The 21,368-nt window shown below is 41.6% G+C and overlaps 1 protein-coding gene across 3 annotated transcripts in view; it reads left to right on the top strand.

Annotated features, from left to right (window-relative positions):
* Window positions 1–21,368, top strand: part of ASAP1 (ArfGAP with SH3 domain, ankyrin repeat and PH domain 1) — a 387,469-nt gene that overhangs the window by 290,131 nt on the left and 75,970 nt on the right. For all 3 annotated transcript variants that reach the window (XM_058444654.1, XM_058444652.1, XM_058444653.1), the window contains 2 exons: window positions 14,294–14,381; window positions 16,930–16,978. In XM_058444654.1, coding sequence (XP_058300637.1) covers window positions 14,294–14,381; window positions 16,930–16,978 — 137 coding nt within the window. The remainder of the gene's footprint in view (window positions 1–14,293; window positions 14,382–16,929; window positions 16,979–21,368) is intronic.

Below are 21,368 nucleotides of genomic sequence, written 5' to 3'. Positions count from 1 at the left end.
ACTTGGATCTGTTTATAATTATGATTGAGGCTGTCTAACAATTATTCATTTCTTCATCTATTTTTTTTTTTTTTTTTTTTTTTTGAGACTGAGTCTCGCTCTTTCGCCCAGGCTGGAGTGCAGTGGTGCAGTCTTGGCTCACTATAACCTCCGTCTCCCGGGTTCAAGCGATTCTCCTGCCTCAGCCTCCTGAGTAGCTGGGACTATAGGCACTTACCACCACGCCTGGCTAATTTTTGTATTTTTAGTAGAGACAGCGTTTCATCATATTGGCCAGGCTGGTCTCAAACTCCTGACCTTGTGATCTGCCCGCTTCGGCCTCCCAAAGTGCTGGGATTACAGGTATGAGCCACCGCACCTGGCCCTTCTTCAGCAATCTTTTGTTAAGCTTCCATTCTGCCATGTTCTGGCATAGGCATCAAAGATGCATGGATGAAAAATTAGGTAATTTTTACTTTCTTATATTTAATTCCATACAGGGACACCTGTATATACCAGAGTGAACATTCCTGATCCTCTGACTATATAGATGGTGAGTTGTTAGTCAGTTACCATGTTTTTGTTTTGTTTTGTTTCATTTTGTTTTGTTTGAGACAGGGTCTGGCTCTGTCGCCCAGGCTGGAGTGCAGTAGCACGATCTTGGCTTACTGCAACCTCTGCATCCTGGGCCCAAGCCATCCTCCCATCTCAGCCTCCTAAGTAGCTGGGAATGCAGGCACACTTCACCACGCACAGCTAATTTTGGTATTTTTTTGTAGAGGTAGGGGTTTCGCTATGTTGCCCAGCTGGTCTCGAACTCCTGAGCTTAAGTGATCCACCCGCCTCGGCCTCCCAAAGTGCTGGGATTACAGGCATGAGCCACCACACCTGGCCAGAGTTACCATGTGTACCCTAACTCTCTTTACCTTCTGCTGCAGAGCTCTTCCCTTGGATTTGTGAGGCTGTAACAGTCCTCACCAGGCATTTTGAGAAGTTATATGATGGTTTTATCATGTATCTATTTGCTTTTCTTAGGAATCTGCTGTGGAAGGCAGTGCAGAGTGATGGGAGATCATATAGTTGATGAAGTGAATCAGTGGCACTGCTTAGCGGTTATATGACCTTGGGCAATTTGCTAAAAATAAAATAAGTTCCCTTCCCCCTCCTGATTTTATTCCTGCCAAAACACATTGTTGTGGCCAAACCAACCGTTTATAGGCATTCTTAAGGCTTGAATTAACAATAAGTCTCATCACCCACATTGTTTAATGGCTAAGATAATCAACTATGGCATATGTCTGATTTGAGTCTGAATGCCAACTTTGCCATTTACTTTGTGACCTTGAGAAAAGTATTTAACAGATAAAGATTATATGAGGATTCAGTGAGATAACATGCCATGTGTGGCCGTTCTGTTAATAGTTATTACTGCTATTACCATTAGTTTATTGGATGTTGCTGACAATACTGAAATCTGTTGACAAGCAGACCCTCCTGCTACAAACATCAGCACTCTCCTGCCCCCAGAGCAGCCTGGAGGGAAATGGCTCACTCTCCTAACTTCTGATTCCCTCCTGCTGATTTATGCTATTCTGTTCCCCACTTTTCACTGGCTTTGGCCCAGACCTTTTTTGCTGCCAGTTACATCACTCATAATCACATTGCTGCTCCCACAGAAAGGTCTCTAGCCAGTTTTAGCTGGCTTTTCCTGACTTTGCAAACACCATTGATTATAATTAGATTGAAAATCAAGGCCAGCAGTTTTCTGAGAAAAACATAAAGGGCTTCTTTGAAAAAGTGGGGAGAAGAGCCTTTGTTGTCAGAAAACTTGAGGTGTTTGGGACACATGAAAATTCTTTGGTTTGAAGGCCCTCATCAGTGTCACCTTTGCAAATTGTTCTTATCAAAATGATTCAGGAGAAGGCAAGTATACATTTAGATTAATGGTGCAGGGTTTGTTGGCTTGGCCACCCAAGCAAGGTCTGCACCAGAGGTGATTCATCTCCCTAGCTTACTATTCTAAGGAGAAATACATTTCTGTGTACACCTGAAAAATTGTCAGCCCATCCTTAGAAGATTTCATTCATAAATTCTTTGCTTTTCATGTATCTATTAAGACAAAAAAAAATTTTTTTACCAACTATTCAAAGTAATGCAGCACTGTGGGAACCAAATTTAGTGTGAATCTCTGAATTTGCTGTAACAGTAGTAATATTGATCATAGCAGCTTCCAACTATGGACCATCTAGTATGTTCTAAACACAGTGTAAGATGCTTTCATTTCAAAATACCAGTTCCAACAAATCTTTGGCAAACATTTCAGTTAGCCTCTGGCCAGGCGTGGTGGCTCATGCCTGTAATCCGCTCATGCCTCAATTTGGGAGGCTGAGACAGGTGGATCACTTGAGTCCAGGAGTTCAAGACCAGCCTGGGCAACATGGAGAAACCCTATCTCTACAAAAAAAAAAAATGCAAAAATTAGCTGGGCATGATGGTGCACACCTGTAGTCCTAGCTACTCGGGAGGCTGTGAAGTGGGAGGATCGCTTGAACCTGGGAAGCAGAGGCTGCAGTGAGCCAACATTGCACCACTGCACTCCAGCCTGGGTGACAGAGCCAGGCCCTGTCTCAAGAAAAAAAATTTTAGTCAGCCTCAAAACTTAAGTATAAAGCTTATATGAAGCCACTAAACTATTATAATTTCTATAGTTTTGAATTGTTTGCTTTTTCTAACTAAAAGCATTATGGTATACATAAATATCATAAAACAGATTACAACAGAAAGTATAAGAATTATAGTTGACATATTTATTTTAGTAATCTTGAAAAATCAATTTCAAAAGTATAAGCAGCTATGTTCTTCAAAAACTCCGCTCCCTGAATTTATTAACCACAGTGTCACATTCTGTTTGAATAATGGGTAGTAAAAAGAAAGAGAACTACCATTTATGAAGCACTTAGAATGCACCCTGCACTTCATCTTCAAGATGGCCCTACAAGACAGGCATCACTATCTTCATTTCTCACCATACTGGAAGTTCCTAGGAGGTAGGGACCGCATCTTACTCATCTTTGAATTTTCAGTACCTTCCACATTGCCTGACGTGTACTTAGTGCTCAGTGAATACTTTTCTAATGAGACTGTATTTTATAGATGAAGCTCAGAGAGGTTAAATCGCATGCTCAGGGTCATGAAGTTTGTAAATAGCTGGACCAGTTTTCCAGCCTTAAGGCCTATACTCTTTGTACTGTATCATAGGGGTTTTTTTTCCCTCAGATGCCAGATTGTTGTTAGGTCTTTGAAAGTTTCATGAATAACAGTTCTTTGCAGTGGAACTCCTTATCTTGGCCTTACCTTGATACTCCTTGAATTAGTCAGGGGTGTTAGGGTAGAGAAGGCTGTAAGGGATTCCAGGAAGGGAGGAGAAGGAGGAGTACTAGTCATGAAGATAAGAATTTATATTTGAATCTGAAACCGCCTAAATAATACATTACATCTTTCAGATGTCTTCAGATGCCCTTATGATTAACACAGCGATTATTAAATTTATTGTCACTTTTTTCTCAATCAACCAACACCAACAGTATTTTTAATAGCACACAGAAGTTAATTAAGGTCTGGTGTTTTACTCAAAAGGGTTGGAAATCCAGCTGGCCTCTTTAGAGGTTCCACCTCTTAGGTGGATAATGTGTGTGTGTCCACCTGCTTGATGGGCTGATCATTTTAAACGGGGAGAGTCAGACCACATCCTTTTGAGTCCATCTGCAGTAAATGCCCATTCAGGATCTTATTGTATGTGCCTTTTATTAAGCTACTTAACTTTTACTACTCATCTGTAAAACAGAATAACAGTACCTGTCTTCCATGTTGTGAGAATTAAATAAGATGATGCATTTAAAGCTTTGCAGAGCCTGGACCGCAATAAGTGTTCCTTAAACTTAGTAGCTGTTGTCATCTCAGTGAGCTGAAGTAGGATCACAGCATCTGGAACCCTGGAGCCAGACTGCCTAGACTTGAATTTCAACCCTGACACCGAATCTCATGAGGATTTTCCATCTAAATGAAATGGGGCTATTAATAAGGCCTAATTCATAATCGATTGTAAAGATTAAACGAGTTTATTGATTATAAATAATTAGAACAGAATGTAGGGCAGAATTAGTGCTCAATAAATGTCAGCTATTATTACTACTTCTCTAATGTTATAACTATCTCCATTTTAAACTGTGGTTTATTGGAATTCTTTTTTTTTTTTTTTTTTTGAGATAGCATTTCCCTTTGCTGCCCAGGCTGGAGTGCAGTGGCACCATCTTGGCTCACTGGGCTCTCAAGCAATTCTCATGTGACAGCCTCCTGAGTAGCTGGGACTACAGGCATGTGTCGCCACAGCCAACTAATTTTTAGTATTTTTAGTAGAGACGGGGTTTCACCATGTTGGCCAGGCTGGTCTCAAATTCCTGACTTCAAGTGATCCGCCCACCTCAGCTTCCCAAAGTTCTGGGATTACAGACATGAGCCCCCGCACCTGGCCATTGGAATTCTTTTGTATTGCTATTTTCGTTACTACTCAGTGTACTTTACAGAGCCCATTTGGGGTACCTCTTTTCTCATAGGAATTTAATTTCTGCCTGTTAGGGATTAACAGCAGCTCTGTCACCTTCCATGGCATTTCACTAAAGCAAGAATTGGATGTGTCTCTTCTCCCTTTCCTTTGCATCTTTGGATCTAAGGTCTGTTGTTTTCTTGCCCTATCCAGAGCCCTGAAGATAACATTCAGCTGCCAGGGCTTTAAAAGAAGCACTGAAAGCACATACAGGAAACAGGAAGAGACCTGCAAAATGGATTGCTCTCTTCTTTGCCATTAATGCATTCAGTAACCTTGTTTCTGTTACTGGCCTTTGGAGCTCTCCTTGGCTGTCCTCTGATTCTGTATCTTTACTCTCATTGTCACTGAAAAGAGAGAATGAGAATATTTTTCTTCGCTCCAACAGATCAGAAAGCAGCACTGTCAGTTGTAAGAGGGTGAACTTTGGAGCCAGTTAAACCCAGGCTCGCAAATTTAGAAAGTGTGACCGTTTGGTTAGAGTATATGCTGTTGGTTCTTAGCATATACAAAGGTATATGCTAAGGGGTAAAAAGGTTTTTTTTACTTTTACTAAGGGGTAAAAAAGCTTTTTTAAAGTCTTGATTTACAAATTTGAAGGTATAAAACCAAGGAACCTGCAGTTTGACATCAGCTGTGATGTTACCTCCTGCCCACATTCCTAATATAAGAAATAATAGATTTCTTAAAAATGTTTTAGGCCAGGTGCATTGGCTGTCACCTGTAATCCCAGCACTTTGGGAGTCTGAGGCTTAAGTCCAGGACTTCAAGAGCAGTCTGGGCTACATGGCAAAACCCCATCTCTACAAAAAAAAAAAAAAAAAAAACACAAAACTTAGCCAGGTGTGGTGGCGCATGTGTGTTGTACCACCTCCTTGGGAGGCTCAGGCAGGAGATCACTGAAGCCCAGGAGGCAGAGGTTGCAATGAGCCGAGATCACACCACCGTACCACACCCTGGGCGAAAGTAAAAAAAAAAAATTTTACTTTGACCTAATGTTCTGTTGTTAACAGCTGTGACCTTAAGGCTGCGTTAACCTTTTGGTGCCTTATTTTCCACATCTCTCAAATAGTAATAATAGTGGTACTTAGTTGTAGGGTGGTTATGAGAATTAAGTGAGCAAGTATATGTAAAACACATGGCATGGAGCCCAGCATGAGTAAATGCTGTGTTCTCATCAACATGATGATGCCCTCGCTTTAAAGACTGCCCTTTCTGTGTGAGGCTAATAAAAGCCTCAAACACATTTTGTCTCAGCCATTCACGAGGTCATGAGTTCAAGAACAGCCTGGCCAACATGGTGAAACCCCATCTCTACTAAAAATACAAAAAAAGTAGCCGGGTGTGGTGGCGCGTGCCTGTAATCCCAGCTACTTGGGAGGCTGAGGCAGGAGAATCGCTTGAACCCAGGAGGCAGAGGTTGCAGTAAGCCAAGATCACACCACTGCACTCCAGCCTGGGCAACAGAGCGAGACTCCGTCTAAAAAAAAAGAAAAAAAACATATACCATAGCTCAGATGTTTTACTATCAAATTAATGCATTTTATACAACTATTCCAAGTCTGAAGGTTTTTGTTTTATGTACCCTTGTTGGATAACATGACATAAAGTGGCAACTGTAATTAAATAGGAAATGTGAATTTAAAAATTCTTCCTGTATTGGCCCAAATATTAAATAGTAGGTACTCAATACATATTTGCAGAAATGCCTGCATGGATGACTATCTAGCACATTCATTGGATGCAGTAACATCAGCCCCACGTCTTAGCAGGAGCCCCAGTAAGCTCTTTTTTTCTGTTTGCATTGTAGCATTGATTGTTTGATGTTGATTTGAATGGAACATCCTCTCAAAAGTAAGGTAACAGATTCCTTGCTGTAATGAAAGATATTTTCTTGGAGATCTCCATTTTCAAATATTTCTTTCTCACATATACATACATTCTGCCAACTGGAAATGAGTCCCTTTATTAAAATGATTGGGAGATACAGTGATAAATGTTTCACAAAAAAATTAAATGATTGAGAGGGTTAAGGGAATTCAGTCATCTACTCTAGAATGAATTACTTCAGTTAGATAATCACTAATCTTTTTCAGTGTCTGAAGGATCACGCAGGGGATGTGAGAGCTTTAGTTGTGGCCACAGAGTAATAAGTTTGGAGTTTGGAACGTGCATCTGGAGGGAAAACGAGGGAACTGGCCATTTAAGGGCAGTAAGAACCAGAAAAGGCAACACAGTAAAGCTGTATTTTGACTGACTTTGTAAGTTTTCCAAGGGCTTGGCTTGACAGGGAAACAGTGTGATAAGTGAGAAGAGATTTGTTCAGAATTCAGCTTTGCCTTTTACTTTTTGTAAAACAGAAGTTAGTTTACTTCACCTTGCTGATCCTTGGCTACCTCATTTATGAAATGGGTTTGGGAACAGTACCTAACTCATAGAGTCATTGCAAAAATTAAATAATAGAATTCATATAAGGTACTTGGCAGTTTAGGTACTCAGTTTTTTTAAAAATTGTTACCTTTTTATCTGTTTGGAAGGCCAAAAGCCAATAGTCTTGATTGCTAAAATTCTGGAGATAAGATCTCTCTGCAGTGGTAAGTGTTCAGCATGTACCTTAATTTCTTGCCAGGGTTGTGGTTATTGATTGTATGCCAAAAATATATGTCCCTGTAGGGCACAGTAGGTGTCTAAAAAAATATTTATTGAATGAAAACTTCGAAATGACCATAATGGTCTGAGCAGCTGTGTTTTCAGACACTAGCATAGGAAGTGAAGAGAGCTTTGCCATGTTATTTTTACCTCTTTCCACACGTCAGCCTCGTCCCGGCTGGGTCAGGCCTATTTTCCAAGTAATTAATGATGTTCACTTCTTGTTTGTAAAGCAGAGCAATTCAGTAAGATGATGGGAGGAAATAATTTCATTTCTGGGTACTAATTCCAGTAGCGGCTGTTTTCTGCTGAGAAATATGCCTGTGCTAACAGCTTTACACTTCCAGCAAAAACATGGAACCATGGTGCACACTAAGCTGTCTAAGACAAACGTGCGGTGTTTATTTTCTTTTAGGAAACACAGAAACATTAATTGGAATTGACTCATTCTGTTTCTGCATGCATTTCTACTTACATATTTGATGATTTTCCTAGCTAAACAGCCACTTTCTATTATGTCAGAGGGATATCTTCATCACTTCTCTTCATGAAATGTACCCAGAGCTTCCCTGATTGAAACATTTTCAAAAATCAAAAACTTGAATAGGTTTGCCTTTTGTCTGAGGGTGTGCAGGGGAGGGGTGTGTAAAATGAAGACATCTGTGTATATTGTTAATTGGAAAAACAGTTTACAAAATAGTATATACAAGTTGAACCAACATATGTCAAAAAAAACAGAGACATCTCACACACACATCTTGGTAAAATTAAGGTATTAACAGTGATTATTGCTGCATGTAAAAGTGAGATTCTAACAACTAATGTTTGGTTTCTTCTTTGTACTATCTCTGTCTCGTTTTCTTCTATGAATGTGTTTTATTTTAATGAGAAGTAAAACCTATAAAAGGACAAGCCTCAGAGTTTGAAGGAGCAGAGTTGTAGAATCGTCAGTTTTGAAAAGTGTCATAACTATATTTAGAGAAGCTCTTGTAGCTTTTGAAAGAGATGCTGCTCAAGAGAGCCTTCAGGAACAATGTGTTCCTCCACTCACCATTCAAATTCCTGGACTGAATAATTCACATACTAGGTAATGGTTACTTGTGGAATGATGTATTAAAAGTCTCCTTTTCTAGCTGTCTTAAGCCTGTGGCCACCAGCACCGCTACCGTACATAGCTCTAATTCAGGCCCTCCTCATTTAATTGCTCATCTTCCTTACTCTCTCAGCCTCTCTCTGCCTCCTCTACCTCTCCTACCAACCCCCCCGCACCCCGTGAAATACAGACCTAACTGGTCACTCTGCTTTCTCCAGTAGATTGCCAGAGTCATGGATAGGAATGTGAGTTTCTTAGTGTCACATGCAGAGTCTCCTTTCCTGTGTGTTCAGTGTCACCTCCTGCAGCTTGTCCCCTCCTATGCCCCAGGCCTTTGGACCTGCTCGTCACACTTGTCCGTGTTCCCTCCTCCAAGTCCTCTCTGAAGGTTGAGGCTGCCTGTGTGGAACCTTGCCTACATCTTTGGTACACACCCTTGAGCTCAGGTCCCTGGGCTCCATGGGCCCCCATACGTAATCAAGTCTGTTTCCACAGATATTTAATGGCATGGACCGTGTGTTTTTCAGATGTGCTTGGAATGTGGTAGAGGCTTAATAAATATATGATGAATGAGTAAGTAGGAATTTCAAAGTGGCTTCTAAAGTTTCTCTTTTCCCCAGTTATGAAAGTAAGTACTTAGAGGAGAATCAATAACCCAAGAAGATATTAAAATAGAAATTAATCTTCAGAGCTTTTGCTCCATTGACCTCTAACCCTTACTGTAATCAGGAGGAAATGTTCTTGTGTGCTGGGCATCCAGGTGTTATTCCCCGAGCTATATCAGATTACTTTCTTTCCAGGCTGGACTGCAGAGTGACCACAGAGGGGAAGGAGTGGGGGCACTGACCCATCCAAACCGTTTCCTTACCAGGAGAGCTTAGGAATGTTACTTAACCTCTCTGTGCCTTCATTTCTTCACTTAGTAAAAGAAACTAAAGACTTCCCTCACAGGTAGTACATGAGATAGTATATGACATAAGATGCCTGGAATGTAGTCATTAATTTAGTAAATATTTATTGAGGGCTGGGCACGGTGGTACATGGCTATAATCCTAGCACTTTGAGAGGCTGAGGCAGGAGGATCACTTGAGGCCGGGAGTTTAAGATCAGCTTGGGCAACAAAGCAAGATCCCATCTCTACAAAAATTTTAAAAAATTAGTCAGGCATGGTGAGGCATGCCTGTAGTCCCAGCTACTTGGGAGGCTGAGGCAGGAGGATGCCTTGAGCCCAGGAGTTCAAGGCTGCAGTGAGCCATGATTGCAACACTGCATTCCAGCCTGGGCAACAGAGTGAAATCCTGTCTCTAAAAAATACATATTTTTTAAATTAGCCTCGTGTGGTGGCATGCGCATATAGTACCAGTTACTAGGAAGGCTAAGGTAGGACAATCACTTCAGCCTAGGAGGTCAAGGCTGCCATGAGCCATGATCTTGCTAGTACCTGATGTGTGCCAAGCACATTTTAATGAGAAAAATGTATGTGTCCTTAGTGAGAAGGAAGACAGGAAGCAAATAAGGAGTGTTAAGAGCCAGAAAGAAAATACAGCAGGGTGTACATAAATGGAACATCATGGGGAAGTGGTCAGGCCAGGTACTGCCCCCTCTGAGGAGGTGCTGATTGATGAGAGTCCTGTAGGGAAGTGAGCGGGGAGCTCTCCGAGGGCCTGCAGGAGTGTGTGAGCAGCAGGAGGGACCAGTACCCCTCCTCAGCCAAAGGAACAACTCAGAGTGACAGGAGCTGAGTGCGAGAAGGGGCCTGCGGTTGGTGCCTGGAGGTCATGGCGCAGACGTGTGTTTATTCTGAGCAGGATGGGAATCAACAGCAAGGACTCAGTAGATACATAAACGTTTCCAGAGTTTCTCTTGTTTTGTTTTCTTTTTTCTCTCCTGTACTTAAACAATATGAAAGCATTTCCTAAACTGTTCCACTGTGGTGTAGCCCAGAGTAAATCATTTAGTTTTACTTTAATTTTAGTCTGCTGAAATCCCAGGAAAGATTATACCATCTCCAATCAATATACCTATAAATTAGTACTAAATGTCAAGAAAGTGCTTTGAAATTTTGGAAAGTTATACAAACATCTGAAGTTACAATTATTACTGTAGTGATTTCTGTGCTTCAAATGCCTTGGTTTTTGGACTTCTGTGGAACATACCACTCCCCTCTGATATTCATGGGCTCAGCCCTGGGTATGTCAGCTGCTTAGACAGTCAAAACTTATGCGTACTTGGCTCCTCAAAGTCACGTTTGGGATGATGGCCATTTGTCAAGTGCCTCACTGGCAGCTCAGTTGGGAGAAGAACACTATGTGTAGGCAAGATGTGCTTGTGTCAAATGCGGTTCATGTTAATATAGCAAAAGTCAGTCTAGTAGATTTGACAAACTTCTAAGAGAATAAACATCATACGTCATCACCACTGAAGTTGTGGGTCAATCATGGAATGACTTAAACCATATAAATTCCTTATCAGCAAAATACTTTGAAATAGTCCGTGCTTAGAAATGAGAGGTGAGGAGGGTGGGAGGAGGGAAAGGAGCAGAAAAGGTAACTATTGGGTACTTGGCCTAATACCTGGGTGATAAAATAATACGTACAACAAACCCCTGTGACACATGTTTACCTACATAATAAACATTCACATGTACCCCCAAACCTAAAAGTTTGTTTTTGTTTTTGTTTTTTTTTAAAAAAAATACAGAAAGAAATGAGAGCTGAGACCTGAGGCCAGCATGGTGCCTCACGCCTGTAATCCCAGCTGAGGCAGACAGATCACTTAAGCTCAGGAGTTTAAGAGCAGCCTAGGCAACATGGAGAAACTGTCTCCACAAAAAATACCAAAAAAATAATAATAACCAGGTGTGATGGTGTGCATCCGTAGTCCCAGCTACTTGAGAGGCTGAGGTGGGAGGATCGCTTGAGCCTAGGAGGTTGAGACTGCAGTGATCTATGATCACCCCACTGCACTCTAGCCTGGCCGACAAAGTGAAACCCTATCTCAAAAAAAACAAAAAGGAGAAAGAAAAAGAAAGAAATGAGAGGTAAATGGTGCTGTTTAACTTGCCTGAATGCAGTTAATACTCAGCTGAGTGTATGGTTTTTTGTTTTTAAGATTTATATCTACTCTTGGTCGTATCTGTTGGTAAGATTGTTCAGAAACACCGGAGAAATCTAGATTTTGGGAGAATTAAAAAATAAAGTTAACCTTCTGTCACACTCAAATGTGAATAGTGTCTAAAAATTACTAAATTTTTTTCTTTTTTTTTTTTTGAGATGGAGTCTTGGTCTGTCACCCTGTTACCCAGGCTGGAGTGCAGTGGCGTGACTTTGGCTTACAGCAGCCTCCACCTGTCAGGCTCAAGTGATTCTCCTGCCTTAGCCTCCTGAGTAGCTGGGATTACAGGCGTGTGCCGTCATGCTTAGCTACGTTTTGTATTTTTAGTAGAGACGGGGTTTTGCCATGTTGGCCAGGCTGGTCTTGAACCCTAGGCCTCAGGTGATCCGCCTGCCTCAGCCTCCCAAAGTGCTGGGATTACAGGCATGAGCCACCACACCTGGTCATCTTAAAAATTATTAAATTTTTCAAAGGCAGTCCTTCTCTACTTAAGAAACCTGAAACCTCTTATTATGCATAATCAACTTAAGCTTGGGAAGTTCTTCCTTATTTCTGGCCCATATCTTCTACAATTGGAGTGTATTTCTTTTCATCTGAGCTAATGGAAAACAGCTGCCCAACCTTGCCAGTAACAACCTTCATATACTTGAAGATGGTGATTAAGTCACCCTCTAGTTTTCTCTCTTCTGTACTAAGTAATGCCTCTAACTCATCTTCAGAGTTTCCATTTTCCACCCTTTTAATCATCTCTTCATCTCCCCAAGCTTTTCTGCATCCTTCTTTAAATGTGGTTTCCAAATTGGAACATAATATCGTAGCAAGAGTTGTTCTCACCATTAACTGGGTCGCTGCCTTTTCAGGTGGTCATATGCCATTGTCATTTATATGAGAAAGTCAGCAATTTTATCAACATCCAAAAAGATGAGATGTAGAACTAACAGTTCTTTTTACAGTGAGCTAAGCCTGCTTCGTGGCTACAGATTCTGATTTTGGTGTCTGAGGCCTTTAGCAACCCAAACTTCAGCTGTTGTCTTTTTTTTTTTTTTTTTTTTTTTTGAGACGGAATTTTGCTCTTATTGCCCAGGCTGGAGTGCAGTGGCGAGATCTCGGCTCAGTGCAACTTCCACCTCCCAAGTTCAAGTGATTCTCCTGCCTCAGCCTCCCAAGTAGCTGGGATTACAGGCACCCGACACCATGCCCAGCTAATTTTGTATTTTCAGTAGAGACAGGGTTTCTCCATGTTGGTCAGGCGGGTCTCGAACTCCCGACCTCAGGTGATCCACCCACCTCAGCCTTTCAAAGTGCTGGGATTACAGGCATGAGCCACCTCGTCCGGCTCTTCAGCTGTTTTCTAAGAACAACTTGCAGGCCCACAAACTCCTGCCTCCCCTTCTAGGTTTGGTGACAAGTTCTGAAGTACAGGAATCTTCCCAAGCACTGTTTCCTCTTAGGCAAAATTCTCTTGTACTTGACTTCTGGTTCCATTTCTAAATCAAAGGTACATGCATTGAACATGGAATCCCCTGGGGTCTCTCACTTCCTCCCCCAAAGCAGTTTGCTTTGGAACAGATAGATATGGGACAAAGGGCATTGTTTTCTATGTCTAATCTCATTGAAATCATAGAAGGAGAAAGATCTTGAAAAATGGTCCAGAGAGCACAGGAAGATAAATAGAAATTGCTTAATGCCTATTATTTAGAAGGAGAGGTGGCAGTGTGTCATTGAAGTTGTCTTGATTGTATGCCATCTCTGTTGTTTTAGGCTCACTGATGTGACTTGTCTCTAACTCTCTCCCCCTCTCTTTTCCCTGAAAATTTTAATTCCTCAGCTGGAGATGCACCTGGTACTAGGATTTTCAGAACCACAGCTCTCAATCGAAACAGAGATATAGGTCCAATTAAAGAGTTTCATTGCTTATTTCTCCAGGCTTCTCATGTTCGAGCACAGCCCAGCCCAGGCACTCAAACATTTCATTCCTTGGTCAGCTTCTGCAGGAAGCAGGGATCCTAGTATCAGCCATTGTCCAGCATGTGACCTTGAACATGGGCAGGCAGGAGAGTGTTTTGACCAGTGTGAATATGTGGTGAGAATTCCTAAGTTAGCATGACTATCTAGATACCATAGGGTCTGTTTTATATGTGTGACCAAGAGATTTGCTGATAAGTTATATGAAATCCTTATCAAATTTTCTCTGTCTCCAGATATTGGGGTTCATTAAGCATTGCCTCACAGGTAGTAATTGTCATTGTACTTCTGAGAGAAGTAATGTAAATTTTGCATCACAACCAAAATTTGTTGAATCTATGGATACCTGGGAGATCAATTTGGGGATGATTGATTACTGGGGTCATTTTGAATGAATAAATGAAATATAGCTCAGCTACATTTCATAGTAAGATACAGCATTAAAAGTGCCAACTGTTGGTGCTTAGGTATGTGTAGGTTCCAGAAAGGTGCATTTCCATGGACCATGCCCACTTTTCATTGGAAGCGAGGTGGATTATTTTTTTATTCTCTTCTGAAAAATTACCAGGATATTTATGCATAGTTTAAAGACATTTAGTAGGACACCTAATTTTTTTTTTCTATCTTTAATGAGATTCAGAATTCAAGTGGGATAAATAAAACTTTACTAAACTTAGCAGCTTATATTTGAGGGCAAAAACCTGCAGATCTGTTGTCTTCTTGCAGCAAACTTGGAACAATGCTCAGATGTCTGTTTCTTCATTGCTGAAAATGTATTTTTGTACCACTGAGCAGGCCTTATGAACTGCATACCTGCCCTGCAGGGCCCTGAACCTGCAGACAAGAGAGTGGAGCTGCGTATAACTTCTCCATTTTCTCTTTTTTTCCAGTCTAACAGGCAACCAGCTAAGTTGAACCTTCTCACCTGCCAAGTAAAACCTAATGCCGAAGACAAAAAATCTTTTGACCTGATATCACGTGAGTCCTTTTTCTCTCTCTCGGTTATTGTGGCTTCTGACACCTGCACATTTCCATTCTCCAGGTCAGCAGCTTTTCCAAGCAGGGCTCCTCAGAGTTGGCATTGGAACAGTTTCTTGTTATTCCTGCATGTGCTGCTCTAGGAAGATGCCCCAGGTCTCTTAATGTCCACTGAGCCCAACTGCAGTTGACAAGGCATAGCAGTGTCGGATCTGACCAGCAATAGAATAGAATCTAGGATTTGTACATTGAACTAGACCAATGCTTGACTGTGAGTACACAGGTTTATCCCCTTGGAGAGATGTTTCTTAGTATATTCCCATTTCTGTCTTAGATCTACTGAATTATAGTTGTTGGTATGAGGCACAGACATAGTTTAAAAAAAAAAAGCTGCTAGGTGATTGTAATGTGCACCTGTGGTTAAGAAGCACGCATGTAGACTTGGGAATGCAGATGTGCCACTATATCTGTACAATGAATTTGCCCAGAGTTATATCCCTGCAAAATCTAGCTCTTAAAGGAAAAATCATTTCCTTGCTTCCAGGCAGAACTGCCTTCAACCTCCGTGAACTGATGGCACTGCACCCTGTCACTCTTCTACTTCATGGTTCAGAGTTTGCTTTTCTCTTGTGATGAGAGAGCATAATGAGCTACCCACCCCACAGCCTGTTATAGCCTGTGCCCTCACAGTGTGTAAAGAGTTGGAGGGAGCTCTTCCTTTAGGCCAGCTACCTGTGCTTGTACTGATTCCCATGGGTGTGCCTACTGACCCACACTGTAGCTGAGAGGACACTTTGTAAAGAGAGGATGATGGTGCCAGTGAAGTGACTCTCATGAATATCCTGAAATCCTGCAACACTAATCTTAAGTATCTTTCCTTCTCTATCACAGCCCAGCAAGGCAGACCCACAGCCAAAGTGGATGATCTATGTATAGAAGCACAGAAATACTTTCTTGCCCTTTGAAACCCTTCTGATGCAGTTGTGTGAATAGTCCTGACCCAAAAGATAGAATCAGTCATGAGGCTCTTTAGGGGTAGTCGAAACTGTATTCTGCAGCATCTGTATGAAGTTTAGATTCCCTGTGATTTTCATGACCAAGAGATTTCTTGAGTTATTGATGAGAAAGAAATATGAAAATTTGGAATTATTTTATGACTGCAGAAAGCCAAGAACCCCTAGTCATGAGAATCTATAGGTTATTAATAATAGTTGGCAGTTAAATAGAGCATCTATTACATGCCAGGTGCCTTATATACATTATTGCTAATCCTCATGAAAGCCCTATGAGTTTTCCATTTTACAGAAGAAAAAACTGAGACTCCAAGAGGTTCAGTGACCTACAGAAGGTCACACAGCAATAAAGCAGGGATTCAACCAAAGCTCTCAGGCACTGCCACCCATGGCATGTTCTTTTTTGTTTTGTTTTGTTTTGGGTGTTTGTTTGTTTGTTTGTTTTGAGACAGAGTCTCACTCTGTCACCCAGGCTGCAGTGCTATGGTTCGTTGCTTCAGCCTCCCAAGTGGCTGGGACCACAGGTGCATGCCACCATATCTGGCTAATTTTTAATTTTTTTGTAGAGGCAGGATCTCTGTATGTTGTTGAGGCTGGTCGCGAACTCCTAGGCTTAAGCAATCCTCCTGCCTCAACCTCCCAAAGTGTTAGGATTATAGCCATGAGCTGTAATATCAAGCATGGTGTGTTCTTTGACATACACATTGTCTCTCTCTCCAAGGGAGATGAAGGGTGTGATTGCCTAGCCTAGAGTAGTCACACAGGAAGTCCTCAGGATATGTTAGTTTGACCTGAATATATTGAGAAAGAGCTTCCCTCATGTACACCCAGCCCAAAGTATCCAAGTTAGGTCACTCCTTCCCTTACGTGGATAGCAGACATTGAGCCTTTCTTCCTGCAACCTGATTCAGCCAGAGAGCAGCCCCAACATCTAGGGCATAGTATGTCTAGTGTTGGGGGTGTTGGGGCTACCCCATGGTTAAGTCTCAGAACAAATGGGGAACAGTAAATGAATCATTTCTGAAAAGGAGATTTAAAAAAAAAAAAAAAAAGAAAACACAGTAACAGTTGAATTGAAAATGAAACAGAAAATACTGAATTAGCTGGCACTTTCCAGTTTGTCATGGAAATCCATTTGGATCAAATAGGACTTTCCCCTCTCCTCACTGTTTATTCAAAAGCAGTGCCAGATGTTTGCATGGTATTTGTGGTTATTTTATTGTATTCTTGTTGCACTTAAGAAGAATAATCTTGACAGAACGAATCATGTAGCTGTTTTATTGCTGTGTGACCTTGTGTAAGTCACTGAACCTCTTGGAGCCTCAGTTTTTTTGTCTGTAAAATGAGAAACAGATAGAGCTTTTGTGAAGATTAGCAATAATATACACAAGGCACCTGATACATAATGGTATAAAACTAAAATAATATTAAAATCTACTTTTACTGGTTTTCTTCCCAGGAACTTAAATCTGTGTTGTACCTGAAAGTACCCTGCTTTCTAAGGTTTCACTTATTTTTCTTTTTGTTTATTTTAGATAATAGAACATATCACTTTCAGGCGGAAGATGAGCAGGATTATGTAGCGTAAGTAGTTTTGAAATAAAGGTGCAACGCCTTGGATTGAAAAAGCACCTCTCTGTTTACAATATACATTAACATTTTCTTTTCATCTGTGAGAACCTCGCCTGGTGGCTCCATGCTTCTTTCTCGCCTGTGGGCTGTCACATGTTGCTCTTCTCTCTGTCTGTGGTTTTCCCTCTTGTCTACTCAATAAGCTCTGGTACCTCCTGCAAGATTCTGCTCAAGCCTCACCCTCTCTGGGGTTATAGCTCCCTACTCTCTGCCCGCGGCCTCTTTATAACCTTCTGTGATCCTGTGGTGCATGTCTGCAGCCCTCTAGAGACTAAGAGCTTTTTGAGGGCAAGGACCGTGCCTTATGCATCTTTTAATCACATTCCCTGCCCTCAAGAGGGGCCTTTGCTCAGTTTTTGGTGGCTAAACATAACAGCCAGCCTACCTGGACACTTGACCGTTATTGTAAGAGGAGCAGGAGAGCCAGGCCCTAAAGGAAGGAAACTGGCATGTGCCTTTCACTGAGGTGAACAGAGTCAGTAAAAGGGAGCTTGATACAGTGGAAAGAACCAGGTTGGTATCATACACTCCTGGGTTGGAGTTTTGCACTCACCTGACCAGGTATGCAACCTTAGATAGTCCGTAGCCCCTTTTTTAAAACACTAGCCCTGGTCCTGAGCTGTCTTTATTCCCTCTTCTTTCCTGTAGCCTGCCTAGACCAAAAAAGGCAGTGTGTGACTATTACAAATCTCAGCTGCTTGGGGGAGGGACGTTTTTGTTAAGGTGGGCAATTATTGTTCACTTTTTTTTTTTTATTTCTAATGAGTACTTGGGGTAATTTGGACCAAGTTTTATAAACTATCAAACTTCCTGTCCCATCAGTGGCACAGAATACATGCTGTGTTCCTCTCTTATTTCTGGAGAGCCACAGAATTCTGCTCATACCCTTTTTGCCTTACACTCACCTCTTTTCTCTCTCCCACTCGCTTACTTGTTTTGTTATTGCTTACACACACACAGCCTTCTCTGGGGAATTTTACTCTTTTCCCATTGCAAAGGAGAAATGATAAAGGATCAGAAAGAGAAGAGAACATGGGTAGAAAAGATACAGAGTTGGGAGGAACAGGGTGGGGAAAGAAAACAGAGAGAGAAGGTAGAAAGACAAAGCAAAAGGAGGAGAAAGGTCTAATTAGCTATTCATTATTTGAATATTTAATGAATGCCAGCTGTATTCCAAGACTATGCAAAGCCTTGAGAATACAGCATTAAATCAGTTGGAGCCCCTGCCCTGAAGGAACTGCATCTCTACTGCAGGAGGCTGTCAGTATGACATGGTGCAGGTGCTAAGTGTAAGGACAGAGGAGGTCATGTGCTGGAGGAATAGACTCGGGGCACACACCCTCATGGCTTCCTGGGGTTGTTGCTCAGAGATGACTTCCAAGAGGAAGGTAAGCCTGAGCTGGCTCATGAACGTAGGGGAAGGTTGTAAATACTCTATGCTCCAGGCAGGAGGCTCTGATGGCACAGAAACAGGAGGATGGAATAGGAAGGAAGTGATTGATGACTTGGTGTTATGGGTATAGAGTTGGTAGACTGAAAGGTGACTAGAAGTCAATGAGGAAGAAGTCAGAGGCTTGGCCCTCCACCCACAGATTCAGAGAGGTACTATTTATAGTAAAAATGGGTAATAGTTATTGAGATGTTACGTACTAAATGCACTTCATGTCTTATTAATCCTCACAACCCCAGAAAGTAGGGACTTTTGTCCCTAGTTTGCAAATGAGGAAACAGAGGCACAATGTGCCCGTGGTAACAGTCCTATTAAGCTAGGGTTTGAACCCAGACAGAATTCCACAGTCACCTTGGAATATTGTTTCTCCTTCTCCGATTTCATTCTCTCCTCCTCATTTCCCTTTCTCAGAACCCTAAGTGAAACACAGGTGAGTAATTTGGGTGAGGCAGGGAACACAACCACTTTCTGTTTGCTCCCTTATGACTCAAACTCAGGCCTTCAATATTTTATTTACTGTTAAGACTTACAGGTAATTCAGTTCCAGTTTTGTTAAGAGATTGGTTTCCTGCCCATGATACTTAACGTTTTTCAGTAGAAGAATTACGTGGCCCATCCTGAAGTTGTGCATTTTGCACTTTGCAGTTTTGTTTTGTTTTTGAGACAAGGTCTCACTCTGTCACACATGCTGGAGTGCAGTGGTGTGATTATAGCTCCCTTGCAGCCTCAGTCCTCAGTCTCCCAGGCTCAGGTGATCCTCCTGTCTCAGCTTTGCAAGTAGCTAGTGCTACAAGCATGCATCACCACGCCCAGCTAATTTTCGTTTCTTTTTTTTTTTCAGTAGCCATGAGATCTTGCTGTTGTTACCCAGGCTGGCCTCAAACTCCTGAGCTCAAGCCATCCTCCCACCTCAACCCCACAAAGTGCTGGGATTACAGGCATGAGCTACAGTGACCAGCCTGCATTCTCTCTGGGTGCTGGTGGTGAGAGGGGAACTTTGTTTTGAGTGCTGTAGGAGGTAATGGCAGTGCGCAAAGAAAGCACATGCCCCAGAGGGAAGCCTTAGTTCTTCACTTACCTCCAGGTTACATAGAGGCAGTTTCACTGCATCATTGAGTTTATTTTTCATGTGAAAGTGTTCGATGAAATTGAATGAAAAAATTTCTTCTCACTGAGGAAAGTTCACAAAGAGCAGATGCATGTTAGACTCATTTGGCTGCTTGTCCAGGCTCTGCAGGCTAGTGGCTTTTTTTTTTTTTTTTTCCAGAGTCTCGCTCTGTCTCCCAGGCTGGAGTGCAGTGGCGTGATCTCGGCTTACTGCAACCTATGCCTCCCGGGTTCAAGGAATTCTGCTGCCTCAACCTTGCGAGTACCTGGAACTACAGGCGCGTGCCACCATGCCTGGCTAATTTTTTTGTATTTTTAGTAGAGATGGGGTTTCACCTTGTTAGCCAGGATGGTCTCGATCTCCTGACCTCGTGATTTGCCCACCTCGGCCTCCCAAAGTGCTGGGCTTACAGGCGTGAGCGTGGCTTTTTTTTTTTAAACGAGATCTATGTTGCTCAGGCTGGACTTGAACTCCTAGGCTAGAGCGATCTTCCCGCTTCAGCCTCCCCAGTAGCTGGGACTACATGCATGCACTATGGTGGTTAGTGGCTTTTTAACCTTAGGCAGATCATCTGGCTTCAGTCTTCTCATCAGTAAGATGGGATTATGTACCTCGATTGCAGGATTTTGAGAGGATAAGATATGTAAAGCCCTTAGCACAGTGCCAAGTTATTTTTTATCTTATAAAACTCAAAGCGACTTTTAAAGTATTAAAATACAATTATGCATTCTTTATGCTTTTGAGTATGCTTGTTACTTAAAAATAATTTAAAAGTTAAAAAATGTCACAAATGATCACCGTGAGTCTTGGTCCTTTTGAAATTTAGCCATTTCATTCTACCAAATTTGAATTATTTTCTCTAGAAAATTATCCTTTAAATATACTTTTTCTGATTATCATGACAAACTTCTTTGTTTATTTGTCATGAGCTCCTGAGTAAAGAGGCAAATGGAAGGAACTCGGAAAAAGTGAGTCAACAAAAGTGTTATCCCCATCTGGTCTGACACAATCCAGCCTAGGACCTTCGGCAAGTCATATAACCAGTTTCCTCATCTATAAAGTATTATAAACCCTAACTTAGAGGCTGTTAGGAGATTCTACAGGTTGAGTGTCCCTTATTTGAAATGCTTGGGACCACAACTGTTTTGGATTTCAAATGTGGGGTGTTCAATCTATATGTTAAAAATTGTAAGTATTTGGTACATAGTAGATACTGGCCAATATTAGCCAAATGCTAGAATGCCTGAGGAAAGCAAAATAGAGGCTTTGCAGTCAAGTGAAAAGTCCAGTAACATCAGTGCTGCTGATAAAATGCAGTAATCGGTCCTGTTGAACCCAGGTTCTTGATTTGTTTTTAACAAAACAATTTCTAGTTTCTAACTTCAGACTAACTGATATAAAAAAATACTGTTTTAATCTTCTAAAAGGTACAAAATCCCCCCATTCCTTCTGCATATGAATTCCTAGACTGTTGGTTTTGAAATGTTCAGTTTTCTGTGTCACAGTAGAAGTTAAGCTGTGTATGTGCGTTTCTCCCAACATACTGAAGGTGAGCGCCACCTAGAGTCAAAGGTGTGACTTGCATTGTTCACATACTCCAAAAACATAATTTGGTGTTTAATTCTTATGCTGTCACTATTGCTTATTCAGTCTTTTGTATAGTGTTTTGTTTCATATCTATTTCATTCAACGATATACAAAAAATCGACTCAGTTCTGAACCTCTGTATTGTCTGTTGAGAATAAAGATTAGCTGTCTATATAGTAAATAAAAAAATTAAAACC

The sequence above is a fragment of the Hylobates moloch genome, unplaced genomic scaffold (assembly GCF_009828535.3).
Source record: "Hylobates moloch isolate HMO894 unplaced genomic scaffold, HMol_V3 SCAFFOLD_9, whole genome shotgun sequence".
NCBI classification, from domain to species: Eukaryota; Metazoa; Chordata; class Mammalia; order Primates; family Hylobatidae; genus Hylobates; species Hylobates moloch.
The sequence above is the reverse complement of the archived record's forward strand: the minus strand, read 5'-3'. Positions and strand labels throughout refer to the sequence as shown.